Source organism: Lissotriton helveticus, chromosome 5_1 (genome assembly GCF_964261635.1).
Source record: "Lissotriton helveticus chromosome 5_1, aLisHel1.1, whole genome shotgun sequence".
NCBI lineage: Eukaryota > Metazoa > Chordata > Amphibia > Caudata > Salamandridae > Lissotriton > Lissotriton helveticus.
In genome coordinates, this window is record NC_136065.1 from 2,013,781,831 (window position 1) to 2,013,807,121 (window position 25,291).

Here is a 25,291-nt window from a genome sequence, read left to right on the forward strand (position 1 = left end):
AGAATTTTTTCAGTAGAACTGAATTTCATTTCTGCTTGTGTGTACAAGTGTGATTTTAATTTTTTTTAATTTAATTTTTTAATTTTTTTTAATTTTTCAAAAACCTTTATTTCACGCAATTACATTGTACACGGCGTGTAGCCTACAACCCTGGGGCCGGCAGCAGTTGTTCAATAATCACATTAGAGCACATCGGGTACTTATCACACAGCCATTCAGCCGACATCCCGGGGGCTCGGCGGCGATCAAAGTCAATCGTATTCAAGATAGTTTCCCATAGAGGCGGTAGTTCCTCGGCAGTAGAGACGCCGTGTCCCCACAGGTAAATGCACGTCCTCCTGTATACAAACAGTGTGCTTGCCATGCCCGACAGATCGCAGGGCAAATATCACTACCAAATGTGAGCGCAACAACTAAGTCCTACCCCAAACACCCCCCCACCCACAACATGCCAGCAGTACGCTACCCACTCTACATCACAGCTAATTGATTTCTAACATCCCTCCATAGGGGGGGGAGAGCGGGTGATCCTCACTCCACAAGACCCAAGCCACCCTCCCCTTTCCACTGAGCCTCATACAACATCTCCCGCAAAGATCACTTGACACTGTTAGTAGCGCTGTATACTGCACCCCCGGACACCCAGTCGCCTCCTATCGCCCCTGTCCCAACTAATGCTTACTCCGAGTCCTCCCCATTCCCTGAGCTAGTCCCCCCAGTGTGTGCCCCTAATGCAGCGATCTCCTCGGTGCTTCCCCCCTGTTCCGGCTCCTCCTCTACTTCACTGGTGTGAACATATGCCCTATACAGACTCCAGAAGTTCTTAGGTCGACTTGTAGGCGGCAGCAATTCACTGTACGTTTCAGATTGAGTACAGCAGTACAGCATGTCCCTGGCCCATCTCTTTTTTGTAGGCAGCGGACCCCTCATCCAGCAAATAGATACCACGCGCCCGGCTATCAGCAAAGCCATGTCAGCCAGTCGTCGCAATGCCACCGGCAGGGGCTTCGAGTACCCCAGCAGTGCCAGGGCTGGGTCCGCTGTTATCTCCACTTCCAATATCTGACTGAGTTCAGCGAAGACTTCCCCCCAGAATTTGCTGACACCAGGGCAGCTCCAGGCCATGTGGAAAAAATCAGCCACTGGCGCGTGACAGCGATCGCATTCCGCCGTCCGCCGCAGCCCATATCTGTGCAGTCTCTCTGGGGTGTTGTAGACACAATGCAAGTATTTAAAATGCACCAGTCTGTGTCTCCCATTCAGTGACAGTCTCCTAGTGCTAGTGCAGCAATATTGCCACATCCCGTCATCTATCTGCATGTGGAGATCGTGTTCCCAGTCCGTTCTGGCCTTGGAATATAGAATCTGTTTATGCCGTACTCCCAGTTTGTTGAGGTTCATAACCAGTTTGCGTGGGGATACCGTCTTTATCACATATGTAAGTTCCGGAACCTCCGGTGGTTCCGCCATGTCCGGGCCCAAGAGGTCCTGCAACGCGCTCCGGACTCTATGATACTGGAAACGCACCAAGAGCGTAGACGCCGTCTGCGGAGGGGGGATTTGCTCCCAGGTCTTCACCTCCCCATCAACAAATAGGTCCTCAAGCTTCGTAATTCCCAGCTTGTTAAGCGCGCTCGTGACCCCTTTCTCTTTCAATAGTGGCAACCACACCGCCCATTCAATTCGCATTTGTGGGGAATATAGCAGTTCGCAGCCTTGCGCACGCATCAACTCATGCCAAGCATGGTTAGTAGTCTTGATGGAGTCCAGGCTGCCTATGTTGCGAACAGCCGGTAAGCAGACTGTGGCCGGCAATTGGAAAGGTTCTGCAAACAGACGTTCCAGGATGACATGTGGGATGTTTTTCTTACCATGTATCCATGTGTGCAGATGTGCTGCCTGCGCCACCCTGTAATATCTCTCCAAATCCGGGGCGCCTAGACCCCCCATCTCGTATGGTAGAGTCAAAATTTTCCACTGGATTCTAGTTTGCTCCCCCCCCCCAAGCCAGTTTGATGAGTACCTGTGTCGGCTGTTTGAAAAAGACCTTTGAGAGGATAACCGGGATATTGGAGGACAGAAACAGGAACCGAGGCAAAATCACCATTTTCATGATGGCAATTCTGCCCATTAACGACAGAGGGAGCCTGCACCACCTCTCGACGTCATCCACCAGCTTGGAAAAGGCCACCCCGTAATTCTCCCGTACCAGTACCTCTGGGTCCGTGTGTAAGTGTATCCCCAAATACCGAACCGGGTCAGTAGACCATTGCAATGGGAATTCCATCTCAAACGGCTCAGTGACTGGCGTCAGCGGAAACGCGACCGATTTGATCCAGTTGACCTTCAGACCTGAGAGGGCACCAAATCGTACCACCTCTCTAAGCACTGATTTGAGATTCGTTTCCGGATCTCGGACGTATAGCAGTGTGTCGTCTGCGTAAGTGGAGATGCCTATTTTGTACGTCGGGAAGTTGATGCCCTCCAGACTATGGTATTCCCAGAAAGCACATGCCAAAGGTTCCGCAACCAGTGCATATAATAGGGGTGAGAGGGGGCAACCCTGCCTGGTTCCCCTGCTTATGTCAAAGGCGTCAGTGACCGCATCTCCTATTCGTAGCCTGGCTGTGGGCTTGTAATACAAGGCTCCCAGCATTTGCAGGAATGGCTCACCTAGCCCTAGTTTCCGCAACACTCTGATCATGAAGGGCCATTCCACAGAATCAAAAGCCTTCTCCATATCAAGGAAAATGGCTATAGCTTTATTCTCTTGTCTCACATGCTGCATGGTGCCCAGTACCGTACGGATATTATACGTGAGATTCCGATCTGGGACAAAGCCGGCCTGCTCCGGCGCCACCAGGTCCGGTGTAAGCAGAGCAAGACGCGTGGCCAACACCTTCGCATATAGTTTGGCATCGACGTTAATTAGGGAGAGCGGTCTATAGGAGCCGCAAGAAATGGGGGGCTTCCCTGGTTTCAAAATCGTAATCAGCAACGCTTCGCTCATGGAGGCCGACATGCAACCCTCCTCGCAGATGTCATCAAATAGTGAGATCAGGTGTGGCATTAGTTTGTCTATGAACGCTTTGTAAAAGCTAACCGTGAGGCCATCCGCCCCCGGGGCACTACCAGAGCGCATCCCACCCAGCGCCTCACGGATCTCATCTTCCTGAATTGGTGCCATCAAAAACTCCCTCTGTGCATTAGTCAGGAATGGCATTTTAATGTAGCTTAGGTAGTCATCGATTTCCTCTTCCAGCTGCGAAGATTTTGATTTATAGAGATCCGCATAGTAACCCCTAAACTCCTCTAGGATCTCCGATTCGTCAGTAAGTACCACTCCCTCGGTTGTTAGTAACTCATCAATCACCAAAGGTCGTCGTTCCTGACGCATTAGTCTAGCTAAAACTGAGCTTGGCCTCTCCCCTTCTCCATATGTCCGAGCCGTGGCATACTTGCCCACAGTTTGCACCTCCCTATCCGCCTCCTCATTATAGTCGGATATTAACGTGGTTATCTGTGCCGTAACATCGTCATGTGGGTTACTTTGCTGCCGCGCTTCCAGGTTCGCCAATTGTGTGTCGAGATGTTTTAATCTTTGTCTAATGGACTTAAGGACACTAGAATGTTTGGCCATGGCCATCCCTCTGATATAAACTTTGATTTTGTGCCACAAAGTCTGGAAACTATCCACTGATCCCAAGTTGGTTTCAAAGAAGGTATCAATATCATTTGCCAGTTCGCCTCTGAACACCTCATCTAAAAGAGAATAAGGGGGAAAACGCCAGGTAAACGGCGGGATTCGTTTGTTTGGTACTCCCAACATCAAAAGTATAGGGGAATGATCCGAGAGTGTACGCGGGAGCACCTCACAGCTCCGAACACAAGGGAGCGCCAAGTGTGAAATCAGGAAATAGTCTATTCTGGTATGTATGTATGTTGTGAACCGCCGAATAATGCGTGTATCCACCCTGTGTGGGGTGTCTGGTTCGCCAGACATCAGCAAGGCCAAAGCCAACCAGTTCCGCCTGCATGTGGGTGGCCGCCGCCGACTGCCGGCGGGGCGGACCGCTGGACCTGTCCAGGGCCGGATTGAACACAAAATTGAAGTCTCCCCCCCAAAGCATTTCAGAAGAAGTGTGTGATCTACAGCGTCTGGCCAGCGCCGCGTAGAACTCAGGATGGTCATAGTTGGGCCCATATACATTAATCACGATAATATTGTGTCCTTTACCAACGCATCTGGTGATCAGATAGCGACCTTCCGAGTCAGCCTCAATCAGTGTCAGCTTCAAGTGGGACCGTGGATTAACCCATGTGACCACCCCCCTAGAGTGTGTAGTGAAGCCCGCAGCCAAACTGTTACCCCCGAGTCCCTTAGCAGAAAGCATCTTACTCGTTGGGGTATGTGTGACTCCTGGATCAGTGCCAGGTCAATGTGGTGTCTATGTAAATAGTTTAGCACTTTCTTAAGTTTGCGGTGATCGTTTAGCCCCCTCACATTCCAAGTCAAGATCTTCAATCCATCAGGCACACCGTCCCCAGCCATCACATTCGCGCCAGCCATTCCAGACGTGCAGCGGAAGCGTTATCCAAAGGTGTCTCCCCAGTGCTGCAAACCAGGCTATGGGAGGCCATGTCAGTATCTATAGTTCTCCTGTATGTAAACATGGGCAGCTCTCTGCCTGGCTCAACTTGTCGACCCCCCCTTACAATACTACAACCTCCCGAAACAAACACCCCCCCCACCCACAGCAGACCACCCCCAACCTGGCCTGACAGGACCCGAACCCACCCACCAACTTACAACTCCCCACCTTCCCCTGATCACCTGAACCTATACTGTCTTCCATAAGAACCATTATAGCCAAAAGCGCTAGGGCAGAGGTGGCAAGCACAACCATACCACAGTGCATCAGCATTGTATATCCAACCGTTGCCCCAGCTCTACCGCCCTGTAGTAGTCTCTTAACGTGAGGTTTAAATCAATACTGTATGAGGATACTAAGGGCCTCGGCCTACATCACCCCCCATCCTCAGCACTCATATCATTAGTACAGTTCAGCCACCATTTGTAATTGTTGACACGCTAAAGTCGTGTCCTCCTGCAATCTTGCACACCTCCACATGCTATCCAAAACATATACAGTGAAACGATCTCACCCAGCGATCGTGTCGCTTCTCCACCACAGGACTCTCTGCTCCCACGTATCAGCATATCTCGGCTTCCAAGGGTCCCTGCAATGCGAGCCGCAAGAGCACCAACTCAGTCAATCAACCCACAAGTCAAACAGTTCGGAGCCCTGAGAGTGTCTCTTCCAGTTATTCCTGTTCGTCTAGGTGGCTGTTCTCATTCTGCTCCTCATTTTGACCTCTGGGACTACGCCTCTGCCCCTTGGACCATTCCTTCAAAGATTTCTGGAGTTCTCTCTGATCTGTTAAGAAGTGAGAGTGTCCTTGTCTATTTATCCGCAGTTTCGCCGGGTACATCATAGCATAGTCTAGGCCAAGTTCCCGGAGCTGCTTTGTGTATGGGGCGAATTGCAGCCGCTCCTCCTGTACTTTCGCAGTGAAATCAGGGTATAATGAGACATCCATGCCTTCGTATTGTAGTTTCCCTTTGTCCCTTGCAACCCTCGATGCTGTGTCCCGATCCCTGTAGTTCAATAGTTTCACTATTATCGGTCTCGGGAGCGCGCCCGGCGCGGTCGGGGTCCCAACGTGCGATGCGCTCTTTCAACTATAAACATCGGCGAAAAGACGTCCTCTCCCAACAGGCTGGTCAGGAGTTTCTCCACAAACAGTTCCATTTTCCCGGTTTGCGTTGTCTCTGCAATCCCCGTTATGCGTATGTTAGAGCGCCTCGAGTGGGCCTCCAAATCCTCCGACTTGTCCTGTATGACTTGGAGTAGTCTCGTGAACTGTTTGCGGTCTTTGTCCCATTCGGACTGTGCTTCTTCCACTTCTGTGAGACGTCTCTCTGACATGTCAATTCGCTCCGCATGTTTGTCTACACGCTCCGATATGCGATCCATTCGGTACGTCAGGGCATCGATTTTCGAGCCTATGGACGCCATGCTGTCTTGTAACCCTTTTTCCATCGTCACCAGCATGTCCTTAATGTCCGCATACAGTGAGCCCTCCTGCCCCCTGCTTGCCGGGACGGCGCAGGTACCTGCGTATCCGGCTCCTTGGGTCGTCGCTGTTCGAAAGTCAGCTTGGACTGGGGTCTGTCGTTCCTGCCCATGGTTATATGTCGGCGTCCAAGTCGTGCTGACTCCCAGCACGTGAGTAGCAACTGTTCTGACAACCGTGCTTCAGCCTCAAGGGCCGCTTAGCAGATCCCCGTGGCGAGGTGCAGCACCTCCGCTCCCTCACCTCGCAAGGCCAACCACCAGTGCTGATGGCTCGCACCGATCCGAACTATAGCGCACCCTGTTGTGTCCCAAGAAGAGCCGTGGCGCACCCCACGGTTGCAGACATCTAGATCTCGATGCCGTCACCCGCCGCCGTCTCACAGGCGTCGCATGGGCCAGTGCAGGAGAGTCCCGCCGTGATATCGTAAGGGTTTAGACAGCCGCAACTTGTTACCGCTCGCGCAACTCCGTGTCCATAGTTCCAATGTGGTCAGCCTCGAACGGCCTGAAAGCAAGCGCACCTCAGTTCCCTCTCTGGCCCCAGTGAGCTATCCCGTGCCTCCTTTCCAGACTCCTACTGCCTCCTGAGCGGGGTTCTCGGCGGGATTGTAGGGCGGCCAGGCTATTACAGAACACCGGTGCGAGCCTCAATGCAATCCGGCAGACTGTGCTTCCAGCCGTACGTGCCCCCTATCCAGTGTGTATATAGGCGAAATGTTGGGCTAGTTGGTAAATCCCTCCAAGATGGCGTCCGCACTCCAACACCCCTCAAAGCGCGCAGCGCACCCAATCCACATATTCGTGCCCACTGTGTCGTGATGGGTGTGCACGTGTTCAGCCTGAGGTGTGGGTCCCACAGGGCCTGCAGCGGATGCACCCACCTCCAGTCTGCCACTTCGCCACGAGGCGTGCTTAGAATTTCTCTCTCCACAGCACTTTGCCTCCGTGCGCTTCCCGCCACCCAGCGCTGGTCACATCAGGGGGATGGGGCGATTGTTTCAACACAGCTGCTCTCAATAGTGCAGAAGCAGTCCCGAGTGCAGTCCATCCGTGTGTCTAGGATAGTATTTGTGGACCAGGGGCAGGTTCCATTAATTACAGACACTTCCAGTTGTCAGCTGCTATTCCGCCGCCATGTCCATGAAAGGGGGCCATGCAAGTCTCCGAGTCCCCCTCCCTCCGTCTCCTTGCCTCAGCGCCGTCCGAGGAACCGACTCACATCAGGCACTGGCATGGACAGTTTCACATCCGTCTACTGCCGCTTTTCTCCGGGTTGCAGGCCAACCCCCGGTCCCTTCACAGCTCCGACCGTTACGGGGCCACCACTCCCCCGCCGGCCGCACGCAAGGGCACGTACAGTGGCACGCAGGCTAATTCAGTCCGCTGGTTCAGGCCTGGTCCGCAAGGAGACTCGCGGGTGTTTCGGTAGCTCCGCTCTCAGACGTTTTTCAGCAGGGTGCCTGTCGAGTGTCCCCCACCGTCACTGTAGCGTGTGCTGAGGCTTCAGGGGTATAATTCCTCAGTTATAGCAGGATTTTTAACAGGATTTTGTCGGCGATAGTGCGGAGCTCGGCCCCTACACGTCTTTCATCGGTGCCTGCAAGCTCCGCCCCCCGTGTACAAGTGTGAATTGTAAGCTATTGGTACCGTTTCTCCCTCATTAGAGGTCAGGTACGTGAATCCGCATCTTCCTGGGATGACTCGGATTACAAGGTTGCGTTCGTTTGCGCGTGTTTGCAGTTTTGTTTTAGTTAACATGTCTGTTTGTAATGATCTTAAAATTTCTGTGTGTTTCTGAGTCCAATTAATTTGTTTGAAATCAGGTTTAACCCTCTCTGCATAATTTAGAATGAATGTTCTTCCGAAATTCAGGAAACCTAGTATTGATTGTAAATTCTTCAGCGTTTTTGGTGCTTGGAGTACAGCACACTTCTCTAAGAAGTTGTCTGCTAGGCTTTTGCCTTCACTTGATAATTCATATCCTAAAAACAGGACAGTTAGATGAGCAATTCGTGACTTTTTAAAGTTGAATTTGTACCCTTCAGCTGCGAACCCAAGTATTATGGTGTTCACTCTTTACAAGTGTGTCTCCAGGTCATCATCTGTGAGATAGATGTCATCGATATAAGATAATGCCTCATCATCATATATTTGTAGTAACTCTGTTACCCTTGCTGAAAATAATCCTGGACTGTTCTTGAATCCCTGTGGGAGTCGACAGAATTGTTTATGCGACCCCATTGTTGAGAAAGCGGTCAAATACCTGCTTTCAGGTGCAATGTTTTGATCAAAAGAAGCCATTTTGCGCATGATGTTAATCATTAGTGCTGTACTGTGTGAGTTTTGTACTGCAAATGTTTTGCAACAGGAGTTTAAGTGTCTGTAGTCCAAAACTAGACAATATGAATCGTCTGGCTTGGAGACAGGAAACAAAGGATTGTTCATTTGTGAGGTGCATGTTTCAATCACCCCTGATATTCAAGTTGATCTAAGATCTCCCTGACTTGCTTTTTAGCTTCTTGCTTAACAGGATACTGCCTTTGTGCAGTAGGTTGATTTTTTAACTGGATTTTGTGGGGAGGAGAATCCTCATCCCATCCTACATGATTTTTGTATAATGCAGGAGCTTGGGCCACTGCCCATTTTCTTGCAAATGTGTATTTTTTATGAATTGGAATATGATTTGAGAAGGCAGGCATAATCATTTCTTCGCCATGAGGGCACTCCCTGACAAACTCTGGTGGCCAGTCTTTTTCAGCTAACAGGATATTATAGCCTTTAGATAAGTTATCCCAAAAGAGACCACTTATTTTCCTAGTTTTGTCCCCCTCTATACGCAATGTTATTTCATATAATTTATGGGGTTTGCTAACTCTGGTGTCTGCAGTTTCCACCTGAATGTATTCATTCGTGTCCACTGTCTCCAGAAGATTCATCAGGATCTTGCGAGCTATGGTTACTTCTGCTGCCCTGTCTAGCATTGTCTGGGCACACTCTCCGTTTTTCAGTTGTGTCCTCAGAATCCTCGGCATGTTTTATTTTAATACTGGTTACCTTCTTTTTTGTAAATTGTAATTTTTTACTTTGATGAGCAGGTTCCTTGTCTTTGGACTTGATGTGCTCTTCCTTGTGTTCTGACCGTCCTCTTCTTTCCGATTTCTGATTTTATTTGTAAATAGCATGTTGTATTTTTGTATATTCCTTTTAACCCATGTGCTTTTATGACTGTTTCAAGTCAAAGCTTTCTTTGACTTTGACTGACTTCTACTGGGTGGGTGGTGGAACTCTTTCCATGGTGGTCTTTCATGTTCGGAACATCAAGGCCAGTCATCCACTCTAGACTGAACCACAACCAATGCTGGCAGCATTACCTCCATGCATTGTCAGCACTGACGGCTAAGACAAAGGAGCTTCCACTGGTCAAGTATCCACCATTTGCCATAATTAAAATCAGTAATTACACCACCAGAAAGATGAAAAGGTTAATCTGCTATATTTTTTTATGGATTGATCTTCTTCACTGTCTCTAAATCAGCCACGAACATACTAAAACTGTGGTAGAAGAGGTTCTATGATTTCCACTTTCATATTAGGATGAGATGCTTCCATAAAGGCTTATAAAAAAACACTGCATAGCCTTGTTGGATTTCTGAGATGTAGTCAGAAGTGATAATTTATTTTCTTATTTTGCCCTCCGTTGTAGGAGAAAGATAAAACCTCAGCACTGTCTGTCCTCTGAGAATCTCATCATGAAGTTAATGGGGTGTCTATCTTGGTTTTCTTTCTCAGATGCTTTCTTCCAAAGAATATCTACATGTATTTTAAGTCGTCTTCTCACCTCAGCCTCCTTTACAGTGCTTGGGATTCTTCTGATTTCATTGCCTGTTTATCACTTCAATGAACAAAGTAAGTGCCAAATACTGTGAAATATATAGGTAAGACCATTTTTTCTACTTCTAATCGTTACCTGATTGTTGGCAGTTCTTGCATCGATTTTCATCACAGGTGTCTGGAAGTTATACATTCAATCATGAACTCTCGTTTTGGTAATTTCAATGCCTTCCATGCAGTGGTGACGGAACAATTTTCAGAGTGGGGGTGCTGCCATCAATGTTACATGACTGAGGTCATAGGGATTGTGAAAAATCAAAGCGTCACACGAATGGCAAGATTAGCAAATAAGCCACACCCATTCAGCAGGAGAGGGGTAAGGGTGTTGTATATTGCTGGTGGTGTCTTTTGGAGGATACTGTCACACATCTACCACTTCAATAGACAGCAGATTTTCCATTGAAATAACCACAACATTTTCACCCACATGAAGATTTACTGATAAACCATAGCACACAAACAACAATGCATGAAATGGGTTCCAGCAAATATTTATCATTTATCAACTGTCTGGAATTATTTTTGGGTCTATTAAAATCTTTGCTTTCGACACAGTTCAGAATTGCAAAAATTACAGAATTACATTTGTGCTTTCGTAACTGACAATATATTTCTAAATATTCTTAGAGTTCATTAACAGGTATTTAAATGTTGTTGTGTATTAGAAACAAAACTGACGTTCCACAGCCTTCTTATCACTCACAGGGATATAGAACTGGCACAACACTTTTTTGCCGCAGCAGTGTGCCACAAAAATCACCGCCGCGATACGGCAGATTCCAACGCTGTGTTTGCATTGTATTTACAATGCGGCGCATCATGGCGTTAGGAGGAAGCCGGGAATCGTAAAAACTAGTGTTGTAGCGTTAGGAAATTTTATGCTAATGCTGCAAATGTGATGTTCAGCCAATTAGCATTTAGAAAATAGACACTAGCCATCCTAGCGCCACTTTTGTGTACTTAGTGGAAAAAAACGAATTGCCGCTACATGAAAAACAAATGGCACACTTATCTGAAAAAACAATGGAGCAGCCAACAGTGAGCAGAATCCAGGACGACACCAGCAACCCCAGTACCAGCCAGAATCCCCGGGGAAGAGGAAGTGCAAATGTAGTGAGGAGGAGAATGAGATCTTGATCACAGAGGTGACGGAGCACCAACATGCGCTCTTCGTCCATTCCAAAATGTTATTGGGGAGGAAAAAGGCCATATGGCAGACCATTGTGGACAAGGTGAATAGCGTTGCTGAAGTCAAGAGGACACTGAGTGACTGCAAAAAGCACTGGCATGATTGCATGCCTATGACAAAGAAGAAACTGTCATCCAATCTCAAGGCAGCATTGCAGACCAGAGGTGGTAGCGCAGAGCCCCAAGAGGAGCTGGATCCCTTGGAGGAGCGGGTGCCAGATGCTGTCTCCGAAACGTCGGTGGCAGGAGCTGGGGGACAGGACAGTGCAGGCTATGACGAACTGCAAAAGCAACCTGGTAAGTTGCAAGGGGCAATGTGGGTAACTAGGTCATGTTGTGCAGTGCATGCAGCTATGTCCAAGCGCTCCATGGCACTCTCTGGAGGCCAAAGGGTAGTATTTGGGCTCATCTATGGTTAAATGAAACATAAATGGAATGCTCACTGCCCAGTTACACGTTGCACAGCTCAGTCCAGCTCTGTCACCTTTATCCCTTCCATTTGTGAAGTGCAGCACCAGTCCACATTCCCCTTTCCCTTCATATTGGCACTTGCAGTTGTATGTACCACATCTGTCACTAGAACTACAATTCCCAGAATACAAAGTTTTAAAAAAATGAGGCATATTTACAAGAAAATGACACAGCGCAGCACTGCAAGCCATCTTGCAAGGGTACCGGAATTGCCACGAGGCAGCCTATTCTGCTCCAGCGCAGAGGAAAACACAGGAATGCATTGTTTTGTTGTAAAGACGATGCATCCCTGCACTTTCCTAATGACAGAGCTCAGCGCAGCATAATATCTTGCATCACCATGCTGCACCATGTTTTGTAAATATGCACATCTGTCTCAACTGGGCCCATGCACACTAATCTAGCCTGCAAAACCATGGTATGGAATGGGTTTGTCCGAGGAGAAACAACACACCTGAGGGGTGGGGGATTTGTGAGGCACAGGAAGTATCTACACCTCTGGACATTTCAAGAGACATGTCTTAAGTAGCCTAGATTAAACTACATTACAAGCAGCTGTCCTGGCATTCAGGGTCAGAGCACCCAGGGTTCAGCTGCCGTGGTAGGGAACACCCGAGCTGCATCATATCAAAAATGCAGGGATGTGCTATATTTACAGGAATACTTGACCCCCCTGTGCTCACCCCTGCGCCGGTGCAAAAAGAACAGCTGTGAGCCAACGCAGGCACCCTTGCCCCATGGGGTGCTCTGCACGTTGAACTGCCACTCTGTCTGAAAGGGGAGACATTGAATTGCAAGGCAGTGAGAAGGTACATGTGTACTGCAAGGTACCCTCACAAATATACATGCACTGCTGTGTCTGACTGGGTCACACTAGTGTAGCAGCTGGTTAGGGATGACAGACAGCTGCTCATTGTGGTACTACATTCAGCATGCCATGTCGACATGGGTGAAGATGTAGTATGTGCCAGGAGGGAATCTGGACCAAAATTGTCCCACTGTGATACATGTACAAGTCAGACGATGTTATACAGGGAACTGTCAAGGGAATGGAAGAACTACTTAGTCACAACAAAGTATAGAAGCCTGGGAGGTCCAGGAAGGTCAGAAGCTGAGGTGGATGGGCCTAGTTGTCTTAGAAAAATCGGTAGTTACATGTCAGTATTCTCAGCACTACTACAATGTGGGGTGCTGCCTGGCCCATATTACTCTATACCAGCCTGCCATGGCAGTCCATTGGATATGGTCACACATAATGTAGGTGTTGTAGGCACATGAGAGTCAATATGTGATCTAGGTCCCATCACTGTGTGGCAGTAAGCCAACTACCAGGACCAAACTGGGAAAAGCCAAAGGAGGCATGTGCACATACAAGTGCATGGGTCTGATTAAAAAAATGTGGGACACCCTGCAAATAACCAGCTCTGATCATAATGAAATGGGTTGAACGTCGATGATTGTAATATGACTAGTATGACAGGGCCCATCCATACAGTGTTAATGAGAACAATGCTGAGATCCAGTCATCGGAAAGGGAAATACAGTGCAATTTGCAATGCATACCCTTGCGTAACAGGTCTCCTTTGCATCAATGAGGAACAGAAAGTGAAATGTATTGAACCATGATTGTCAACTGGATTACTCATGCCAGCATCTAAGAGACATCAGAAATAGCATCTCCATCTCATTTCAGAGGATAATCCCTCACCTCCTGGCCAGCACGAGGTCCCGTACTTCAGCGATGATGGGGATTACAACCTGAAAATCATTGACCAAGTCACCCTCCAAAAACTCCTGGACTCCATCAGGACACCATCTCCGGACACGGGGAGGGTCAACCACATCGTGGGGTCCCCATATCCCCTGCCTACCAATCAACAGGCTCCACCTGCCATCCCACTCAGGGTCCTGGACTCAGAGGACCCACAGATTGCTTTCCAAAGTCCTGTGCTAGAAGTCCAGCAGGAGATGGTAGAGCAGGAGCGGGCGGGAATGGAGACCGTGGAAGGGAGTCTGTGGGTCCTTCAGTCCAAATGGGGACAACACTGAGGCCATAAGAGGCACCTACTCTCTGCTCCATGGCCTCTAGCAGTCTTTGGCTGATATTGCTGGTGTCATGAGGCAGAGGCATGAATAAATGTCCTGCCAAAGTGGCACCAGCGAGGTGGCCAACCAGCTGGGTGCAATAAGAACCATCTTGGAGTCCATAGAGCAGAAGCAGGACTCTCACTTTACTGCCATGGATTCCTACCACCGTGATGCTGCTGTTTTGCACAACCAGCAGATCCTGCTCACCGCTGTGCTGCCTCATGTTTTGGCACAGATGAATGATGCTGCAGCACAGGATCCATCTTCTACTCCTGATGTGTGTGTGTGTGCCTCCTTCAGCTGCTGCACCTAAAACACCCCCCTCAGGGGAGATTCTTGCCCCTCTTGCACATGAAAAAGTGTCTGGTACAATTAATCGGTGCCACATACCCTGTTTCTGCTTTGCCCTGTGCTTATGAAAATACCAGTGAGAATCAGCTGCCACTCTCCTCATTTTGCTTTTGCCCTGTTCACCTTAACCAATTGTGGACTGTCAATGTGGCTTATCCTCCCTAATGACATTGCGGTCACCCTCCTCACTGAAGCACTCCTCTCATCCACCTGTCCCATTAAATATTCTCCCATGGACTCTGTCTGGACATCCACTGGCTCAAAACATCTTTTGGGGTTGGTGTCCTATGAACTGTACATGCCGCATAACTATTGCCACATGTAAATAAATTCACTAAGTACTACCTGTGGGTTGTCTGTCTGTTAGACTCTGGACCACGTTGACCACTGTGCATTCTGTGAGGCAAAGACACCAAATACTTGCCAAAGGGACTTGTGTTGTTTGGAGTCAAGGACAATGCCAGACAGTGAGAGTAAAACATATTTGGTTAACCCTATGGGGTTTTGACTAGCAAGTGGCTAATCAAGGTTGCGAGCATGAAGTTCAACAGGAGTCAATGTTAATGGTGAATGAAGTCACCCTACAGGTGCTGGGTAACCCATGGATACTAGCAAGCAAACAACATTAGGCTGACAAGTAAACAGGGCAACCATCAGTGTGTGAGTCCAAAACCTTCAATTTCGGCTACACAACATCCATCCAAAGCATGTCGTATGACGCACCTGCACAGAGAAATCATATGCAAATACATGTGTTTGCCTGTATACCATTTCCATCATGACTGCCATGTGCACTGCTCAACAATGTCTGTAGATAGATAATGTAAAGCCATGGCCAAACTGACAGATCCCTGTCCATAGGTAAAACACCTACACACACGTTGCCAAACACTGCTAGCAAAGACTAATGCATTTACATAACATTACCTACGCACACATGCTAACTCCAACACAGTAAATCATGATGTAGACCTGTTTATAGCATAAAATGACGTTTAATGTCAACAGAAAAATTTGAATTACTGAAACACCTAATCTAAACTAACTAGCTAATCTAACCTAACCTACTCTACCTTATCCTACATACTATCTAAAACTACCTTAACCTAGCTTACTGGGGGCGTGGTCAAGATGGCGGTGAGTGTGGATGCCTAATCGAGAGCTCCGTAACAGGCTGCTTTCAAAATCCTGGTGAACAATGCGTCATGCTTACTAACTGTCATTGTCATTGGGACAGGACACCACTGAACACCATGGTGCCCGTCCGGCAATTCACAGTTGGCCGCGCTGGTGCTCGGCCATGGGAGTAACGATCCGGAGAGGAGCGGCCTGGCAGAAGCTGCCTCGGCCCTGCGCACTTGGACCGGGAGCCACGGACGGGCCTGACGGGCCTGACGGACCTCAGGCCCCTGAGCTGACGGCAGACAGAGACGGAGTGGACCTCAGGGCTGCCTCTTTGCGTTAGGCGGCTGGATGAGTGGGCCGGTGGCCATTGGCTAATCGAGCACCGTGCATGGACTGTGCGCCCCCGTCTTTGAATCGCTGGTCAGGACTGCGGACTCTGGGTCTGTCGTATACACCGGCAAAGATTCCCGGTGGGGGTCTCTCACCCTCCCTTCTCTGCCTATGGCGGAGTGTACGCCATCTCTCCTGTGTTGAACGGGGGCTGTAACTGCGCTGGGAAGCCCACCCGGTGGTGCAGGGTCATGGCTGCCCGATCAGGAACTGTCGCAGAGTGGGACACTTACACCCATCCCGAACTCCCATTCTGCAAAGGGAGGCGTTGACCTGGGCTCGACAGTGTGTGGGAGAATGCACCTGTGTGGGCTTGTGAGGGTTGCTGGCCGGTGGCTGGACAAGGGTGGACATTGCATGTTTTCTGTTGGCCCCTGGCCTGATGCGGACTTCACTGTGGATCGTATGGCAACTGCACAAGGCGGCAGCAATGTCAGAGGACTAGGGGCTTACCCCCCCAGCTTCCTCCTCACTGGCATAGAGGAGTATGCCATCCAGACATAAATAGTAGGGTTGGTTCAGCACTGAAGCGGCCTCACAGTAGTCTATAGGCCAGGTCACAAAGCCCCACACAGAAGCAGGTTTCAAAACCGGAAAGCACTTGGAACATTGCCTTGGGTCTGGCTGCCACGATCACCGTATCCAGTAAGTTTAATCCGAGTGGCTACACCACCCCGAGGGCATAGCCTGCAACACTAGTATTCATCAACAGCGCAACGTACATGTACCCCACCCACATGCTGTCTGCATGCGCACCGAGGAGCACTTCCTTCTCTTCTGGATTCCCGACATAGAGGTTTATTGTCCTGGCCAGATATGGATCTGAGTATACCCCCACCGCTAACACCAGCGGAATTTCCACCTGGTCTCTTTCTCTTATGGCTAACAGCGCCAGCTGGCACTGACATTGTGACCTGAGCACCTCCACACTGTGGCCCCGTATTTAACCTGATATGCTCCCTACAACGGCACATGTATAGACAACTGGGTGGCGCGTCCTGTAAACACCTTCGACAAAGGCACGTTACCGACAGGCCGGGGTGGTTGGTCCCTCGCTCTCGCTGTCGCTGTAGGAACTGCAGATCCTGTACGGAGTATTCCAATTCCACACTCCAACATAATGGGTAAGCCCAGAGCAGAAAATCCACATACCCTACCGCGGGATGCGAAGAGCCTGACCTCTGTTACAGAGGAGGTCACACAGTTGACAAGGCCCTGGGACCCACGGACCACGCAGACCGTCCACACCAGTTCAATTACCTAATGGTGGCAGTTCTGGACATTAAATCCACCTTATGCCCTAAAATAGACACACCCTGTGGGGATATTGGTTAACTGCGAAAGGATCACGAGAAACTAAAAGGCCAAGTGGAAGAAACCAAATCGTTATTGACCTCCTTGTGGCCCACAGTGATTTTGATGTCTGAACAGGTCAGACCAGGTCAAATTACAAAAACAAAATGGAATATCTAAAAGGCAGGGTGGAGGACCAGGAGGGCTGAACCTGCAGGAATAACGTACACATCGTGGGACTCTCATAACGTGTTGAGTATCACAGCATGGAGCTCTACTTAGAGGCCTGGTTCTCCAAGGACATTCTTTTTTTTAATACATTTTTATTGAAGAAGACAAGAGAATTTACATGAATCAGGTGTCATACACAGAACACAATATATCAATAGGTGAGCAAGTATACAATGCATAAAAAGCAATTTACCGAAGGATGCAACTGCAGCAACGATACATGTATTAAAGTGGAGAGACGATCAGCAATCTGACAAAACAACAGCCTGCAAAGTTAGCCCACCCATGTTCCAGGATAATAAAGACCAAATTAGACACCCGACAAATAAGAAAATCGATACAGGATAAGCGACCCATCTCTTGTGAAAGAAGAAAGGAAAGAGAAAAAAAGGCCATAGAACTAAACGGAGGTAAAATAACAAACCCATCCCCATTCCCCACACCCTACACCTCTGCAATGGCTACGGCCCATCCCCACTAGCAGTGTGCCTGTCGCCCCAGAACTGGACCTAAAAGTAGGAAAAAAGAAAGTGGAGGAGGGAATATCAAACAGGCCCTCGGTCTCCCTTTCCCCCCGCCAGCAGTAACCCACCCCATACATCTCCAGGATAATAGAATGCAACAAGTAGAATCCAACGGGGGGGAAGCGTGTAAGAACCACCCCGCTCCCGCGCCATCATGAGGTACAAATCCCGTGTCAAATGAAGTCATTTTTCAAACCCATACGGTAAGAGTCAGCCCTGGCCGCTACGATTCTTAATGCGAGCCCTGTCCATTCGAACCGCCATCTCAACAGGAGTATCAAAATATAGAAAAGTTTCCAAGACAGCACGGAAGAAGTGATAACAGGATAGCCGTACACAAAATCCAAAAGTCAAACGAAGGTCACTGCCCACCAGAAATAGGTCGCCAGAGCGTTTTTGAACCATCTGGGAGAAAAAGGGCGAGGTATCAATCCGACAGTCACTGGAGAACTCACTGTGAAGTATAGGAATATCCACATCCATCTCGGGCGATATCGGCATAGGGCAGAATGCACCTCTGATAGTCTCGGGCTCGCTTGCTGCCGTCTCGGAGTCGAGAAAAAATACAAAGTCCGACTTCTGCGCAGGGTCCTCTGTAGCAGTCGGAGTTTGCTCCGCGGGTAAAGCATCTTGTTCCAGAACCAACAAAGGGTCGGAGTCTGGTCTCCGGCAGATGATATCAGCCGTTACAACCATCCTCCGGACGATGGCGGTGACTTGTGAATGGAGCTCCCCAATGGCGGCCATTATAGTATGCAGCGACGGTGCACATTCAACCCGCTCCATCGCCCTTCACGAAGCGACCGAGCAGGTCTCTGAACCCCGGAGGTCGACTACTCCGGGGCACCAGGCACAGGCAATGCCGATGACAACTGTGGGCACTTCCAAAAGCGCGATCTCAACACCGTCGCCGCCAGCGAGGAGCCAAGCCCAACGACCCCGGGAGCTCAACGGGGCCCCTGGGCAGCGGATCCCCGACCACAGCAATCGATACGTCAAGCCGCGGCAGTTGCGGGATAAAGCTGCCACCGAGCCACCATCAAAAACGGACAAGAAAAACTCCACTTCGGGAGACCGGAAGCCACCCACGCCCCGCAGCCGATGTTGTTCAACTCCAACCCGGCTGGGTTAGAACTCGAGGCCCCGGCTTCAACTCCGGGTTAGGCCGAGAATGGAGCACGGCGTATCTTCATTATTTGAGCAGCTAGAAATTCCGGGATTGCACCTTTAGAGTCAGGCACACTTCAGCTGCAAGGGAGTCCGGTGAGAAATCAGGATGATAGTCAGGATTGGTGAGCAACTGGCGGAGGTCGGCGTAGCCGGGAGCCTATGCGGCCATCTTGGTTGCTAGCGTAGATCCTCCTCCAAGGACATTCTTAAAGGCAAGTACTCCAAATTCTTCTTCATTGAACGGGCTTATAGAGTGCCGGGAGGCCCCCTCGGCCCGGCAATCCTCCAAGCCCGGTGGTTGCATGTCTGTTCAGCTATCTGGACAGGAATCATATCCTGCAGCTAACAAAAGCCCGTGTCAGACAGAAATTGCCATGATCCACATATACCCGGACCACACGTTGTCAGTGCAATGTCGCAGATCTTCTTACATGAATGTCAAATGGTGCCTGCGTAGTCATGAAACCCAATATGCGTTGCAATACCCCGCCACACTACTCATCCACCATAAAGACAGCACTACTCTTTGTCACTCCCCAGACAAGGCTTGGGTGGAGCAAAATGGGTTTGCCAGTGTCCCGCAATTATTACCGGTGGTTCCCCGCCGTCAATGGAATAACTCAACTTCATGCAGAAAACTTAATAAATCTCAGTTGCAACGCCCCACCAAGACTCAGGCGGCTGAGGGGATGGACCAGGCTGTCAGACAGGCAGAGCAACACAGTAACCCAAACTTGCCTTCTATATCAGAATCTGACACCAACATCACACCGGATCATGTGTGTCAGCTCACAGACTCCCAGCACTCGGCACTGTTGGGTGAGGGCCCAACAGTGATGCCGCAAACTGCAGGCGAACTTGGATGTCTCCCTCCCACTTCCTCCTGGGAACTTACGCAGTACTCGACGAAACTTTCACTGCTGCGGCTTGCCCCGGCGCGGGCCACTCTGAAGCGATGAACATTTGTTGGTACCACGCATACGACAAGCATGCACAGCTATGGCGGCCATCCTGCGAACATCTACGCAGCACTGCTACACCCCCACGTAGACGATAATTGGCTGATATAGCATTGTTATGATTCCCTTTTCTCTCTCTTTTTCAAAATTCATTTTCTGATATTCTTCATTCTTTCATTTGTTTGGTTATTCAATACTATGTCATTTTGCATTTCAGTGCAGATGACTTTGTAACTGGCCTGGGGTGGGGTGTTGTGTATGGAAAATGTTCCACATTGTCTGTCCATTCCACTCTGGCATACTCCATGCTAAAAATTATCAAAGCTACCTTGGCGTCACCTCAACTGCGCACAGTGCGGGGGGAGACTGGCGACTAATGACTGCATCACCTTCGCGGTTACATGCCTTTGCTAATTGTGGCTCTCTTTTAAAAAATAAAAAGCCAAAAAAATGCCAGACAATAATTATCTACTGCTTACTTGGAATGTCCGGGGATTAGCCGGCTGCACCAAGCGGCATAAGGTATATCAATACTTGCGCAGACACAAGATCTCACTGGCCCTGCTCCAGGAGATTCACCTCACTCAGCAAACGCTTTTGTCTCTGCGCAAGCACTGGGGAGGCACGTCAGTGGGGACTATATATTCGGGTTATACCAGGGGTACTTTGATATGGGTGGCATCCTGGACCCCACTGCAGTTACTACACACTGGGTAGATCCACAAGGTCTAGAGGGGCTCCTGGATGGCTCTCCAATCGCACTCATCTCTCTATATGCACTGAACTCCGGACAGGCTTCTTTCTTGCCGACCCTGACCCTGTCCTTATTAAGTGACCAGACAGATCCTACATACTGGGGTGGGGGGTGATTACAGCTGTGTGCAGGATCTATACTTAGATCAATCACGACCACCACTCCCAGAGGCTCAATCCTTAGGATTGGCATTACACATCGGAAACTGGGCTGGAGAAATGCAGCTATGTGAAGCCTGGCACAGTAAACACCCCACGGCATGCGTATACTCACATTACTCTCCGATGCTCGACTTGTACACTAGAATTGAAGCAATATTTTGCTCGCCGATTGCCTTATCCAGAGTATCCCGAGCAGAATACTTAGCACACACGCTGTTGTATCATAGTCCCCTGCAAACACATCGGGCCTGGGATACACGCAGAACTAATATTCCAACATGGCCTCTTCCCTTGGAGGCACTCTAGGATGCACCACTGCGCATCTCTATAAAGCAATCTATCAACACATATTTTCAAATCACAGCCGGCACAGCCACACACGATTGTATTGCGCGGCGTGGTTATTAAAGCTGCATATGGCTCCCTCATGACACTTTTGAACGCACTTCAGGACCAAGGGCCCGATTCACAGAACTAATTTACGACAAAAACTTACACTTATTACTCATGGTATTCACAGAATGCACTTATGACTGTCCTAAGTTTACGTTCGCACTCGGACAGTCGTAAGTGTATTCTGTGACCCGCATATTGCACCTGCACTGGCTAAGGCTCGATTGTCCTATAAAGAGACACACGACAAGTTATGTGCCTTAGATTACAAACAACATGCTGATGGCGATAAGGCAGGCAGGACACTGGTTTGGCAGCTAAAAAACGATTCCACACAACCTCCAATCACGGCCATACGTACATTAGAGTGACATTTTGTAAACACACAGGAACAGATTAATAATTCCTTCTACAAATACTATTCCTCCCTCTATAAAGCCCCAGTAACTAACACGTCACGGGACATTCAGTATTTCCTGGCACTTACTACCCTGCCACTGATAACACGACCTCAATACAAATCCCTCAAGGGTCCCATCTGAGGTGGAGATCACCGAAACAATAAAATTGTTGGCAAGAAATAAAGCACCAGGGGCGGATGGCTGGCCATCAAAGTTCTATATGACATATGCAGATTTAATTGCACCCCACCTCAGTGGCATTTCTCAAGAGGCGTTCAATCGTGGCACACTCCCTCCATCCCTCCGAGATGCAATATTGGTGGTGTTGCCTACATCAGGAATAGACCCACTATTAATGGGTCCATACCACCCTTTGTCATTATTGAACGCCGATTATAAGAATCTGGGTAAGATTCTAGCTGTTCAGTTGTCTGATACTGTGTAACTGCTAGTCCATAGCGATCAGAATGGGTTCATACCGGGGAGAAATACTGGCTTAAACTTGTGCCGACTTTTTAAATTATTAGAGTGGGCACGATCAGAGACGGAGACACCTTGGATCGCCACTTTGGATATTGAGAAAGCGTTCGATACTCTGGGATGGGAGGACCTATTAGCAGTCCTAACGAAACTCGGCTTGGGCCCTAATTTTCTCTGATGGATAAAGGTGCTGTATGCTAACCCGCAGGCCAGAGGTAAGACAGGACGCATCATCTCCCCCTCTTTCGCGATCGAGCGCGGCACAAGATAGGGGTGCCCTCTGTCAATCAAGACATTTATAGAGCGCACTACTCACCCGTAGGGGGGGAACATCACTTACAACGAATTTTTTACAACGCACTACCATTACATCGCAACCATTACAACGCAAACCATTACAACGCAATGCGCTGGGGGGCGCTCTAGGATAGGGAATGTATTTAATATACTATCCAACACCTTCCCTGCTATCCACGGGGACTGGAGTTGGAATAGTAAATTAAATAATTCACTATCCAGCGCCTAAAAGCATTATGCGTTGTAATGGTATGCGATGTAAAAACCGCGTTGTAAAGGCATGCGATGTAAAAGCATGCGTTGTAGTGACACCAATCCCCCGTAGGGTCTCAAGGCGCTAGGAGGGGGGGGGTGCCGTTACTGCTCGAACAGCCAGGTCTTGAGCTTCTTCCTGAAGGAGAGGTGGTCTTGGGTCAGGCGCAGGTCGGTTGGGAGGGAGTTCCAGGTCTTGGTGGCCAGGTAGGAGAAGGACCTTCCTCCTGTTGTCGCTCTTCGGATGCGGGGGACGGCGGCGAGGGCGTGGCTGGTTGATCTGAGGTGGCGCTTGGGAGCGTAGAAGTTGATTCGGTTGTTGAGGTAGCTCGGGCCTTGGTCGTGTAGGGCTTTGTGTGCGTGGGTGAGGAGGCGGAAGGTGATTCTTTTGTTGACGGGGAGCCAGTGCAGGTCTCTCAGATGTCCGGAGATGTGGCTGTTTCGTGGGATGTCGAGGATGAGTCTGGCTGAGGCGTTCTGGATCCGCTGGAGTCACTTCTGGAGCTTGGCGGTGGTTCCGGCGTAGAGGGCGTTGCCGTAGTCCAGTCGGCTGGTGACGAGGGCCTGGGTGACAGTCTTCCTGGTCTCGGTGGGGATCCACCAGAAGATCTTCCGTAGCATGCGCAGGATGTTGAAGCACGACGAGGAGACGGCGTTGACTTGTCTGGTCATGGAGAAGGAGGAGTCCAGGATGAAGCCCAGGTTGCGTGCGTGGTCCGTCGGTTTGGGTGCGGTGCCCAGGGCGGGGGGCCACCAGGAGTCGTCCCAGGCGGAGGGCGAGGATCCCAGGATGAGGACCTCCGTCTTGTCTGAGTTCAGTTTCAGGCGGCTGGTCGTCATCCACTCGGCTACATCTCTCATCCCTTCATGTAGGTTGGCTCTGGCGGCGGCGGGGTCGTTGGTCAGGGAGAGGATTAGCTGGGTGTCGTCGGCGTAGGAGATTATGTTGAGGTTGTGTTGGCGTGCGATGGCCGCGAGGAGGCTCATGTAGACGTTGAAGAGGGTGGGACTCAACGAGGATCCTTGAGGGACGCCGCAGATGACTTCGGTGGCCTCTGACTTGTACGGTGGTAGGCGGACTCTCTCTGTTCTTCCGTCGAGGAAGGAGGTGATCCATTCCAGTGCCTTCTCCTGGATTCCGATGTTGCCGAGGCGCTGCACTAGGGTGCGGTGGCAGACAGTGTCGAAGGCCGCGGAGAGGTCCAGGAGGATGAGGGCCGCTGTTTCTCCGTTGTCCATCATGGCTCGGATGTCATCGGTGGCAGCGATGAGGGCGGTCTCGGTGCTGTGGTTGGCTCGGAAGCCAGACTGTGAGGGGTCGAGGGAACCATTCGTCTCGAGGAAGGCGGCCAGCTGTTTGTTGACGGTCTTTTCGATGACTTTGGCCGGGAACGGGAGGAGCGAGATGGGACGGTAATTCTTGAGTTCGGTGGGGTCCGCTGTTGGTTTCTTGAGTAGAGCGCTGAGTTCTGCGTGCTTCCAGCTCTCCGGGAAGGTGGCGGTGTCGAAGGAGGTGTTGATAATGTCCCGCAGGTGGGGTGCGATGACAACGTCGGCCTTGTTGAAGACGTGGTGAGGGCAGGGGTCGGTCGGAGATCCGGAGTGGACGGAGTTCATTGTGCGGATGGTGTCTTCGGTGCTGATCGGAGTCCAGGCGCGGAGGGTGGTGGTGGGTGGCGTTGCTGCGGTTGTGGCGTGCGTCGGTTGGATGCTGAAGCTGTTGTGTATGTCCGCGATTTTGTTGTGGAAGTAGGAGGCGAGGGAGTTGCAGAGGTCTTGCGACGGGGTGATGTCGTTGATTCCGGCGTTGGGGTTGGAGAGCTCTTTCACGATGTTGAAGAGTTCCTTGCAGTTGTGTGCATTGTTGTCCAGCCGGTCCTTGTATGCATTTTTCTTGGTGGCGCGGATCAGTTGGTGGTGTTTCCGGGTGGCGAGCTTGAGGGTGTTCATGTTGTCCATTGTTGGTTCCCTTCTCCATACTTTCTCGAGGGCTCGGCAGTTCTTCTTGGAGCTCTTGAGTTCGTCGGTGAACCATGGGGCTTTCTTGCTGCTGGGTCTGCTGGGCGGGGTCCTCAGCGGGGCGAGTTCGTCCGCGCAGTTGCTGATCCACTTCGTGAGGTTGTCGGCGGCCTGGCTGGGGTTCGCTGAGCCGGCAGGAGGGTGCTGGCTCAGGGAGGCGGTGAGCTGGTCGGCTGTGATCTTGTTCCAGCTTCTTCGGGCAACCTGTTGCTGGTGGTGGTGGATCGTCGTTCTTTTGAAGGTGAAGTGGACGCAGCTGTGGTCCGTCCAGTGGAGTTCTGTAGCGTGGCTGAAGGCGATGTCTTTGCTGGATGAGAAGACGGCGTCGAGTGTGTGTCCGGCGAGGTGGGTGGGGGTGGACACCAGCTGCTTGAGTCCGAGGTTGGCGAGGTTGTCGAGCAGGGTGATGGAGTTACGGTCGCTGTTGTTCTCCAGGTGGAAGTTGAGGTCCCCCAGGAGGATGTAGTCGGCGGAGGGGAGGGCATGCGGGCTGATGAAGTCGGCGATGTCCTCGCTGAATCGTGTGCGTGGTCCCGGGGGTCGGTAGATCAGGGTGCCTCTGAGGGTGGTCTTCGGGTCGGTGTGGATCTGGAAGTGCAGGTGTTCGGCGGTGGTTAGGGTGTCGTCGGTGTTGGTCGTGATGCGGATGGTGTCTCTGTGGATGATGGCGATGCCTCCTCCCGTCTGGTTGGCGGTGCGGTCCCTCCGGGTGA

General features: G+C 50.3%; 1 protein-coding gene across 1 annotated transcript in view; it reads left to right on the forward strand.

The window, feature by feature from the left end:
* LOC144752846 (butyrophilin subfamily 1 member A1-like) overlaps positions 1-25,291 on the forward strand; it is a 977,044-nt gene that overhangs the window by 185,799 nt on the left and 765,954 nt on the right. The window contains exon 4 of the mRNA XM_078640684.1: positions 9,930-10,046. Within this exon, the coding sequence (XP_078496810.1) occupies positions 9,930-10,046 (117 nt within the window). The remainder of the gene's footprint in view (positions 1-9,929; positions 10,047-25,291) is intronic.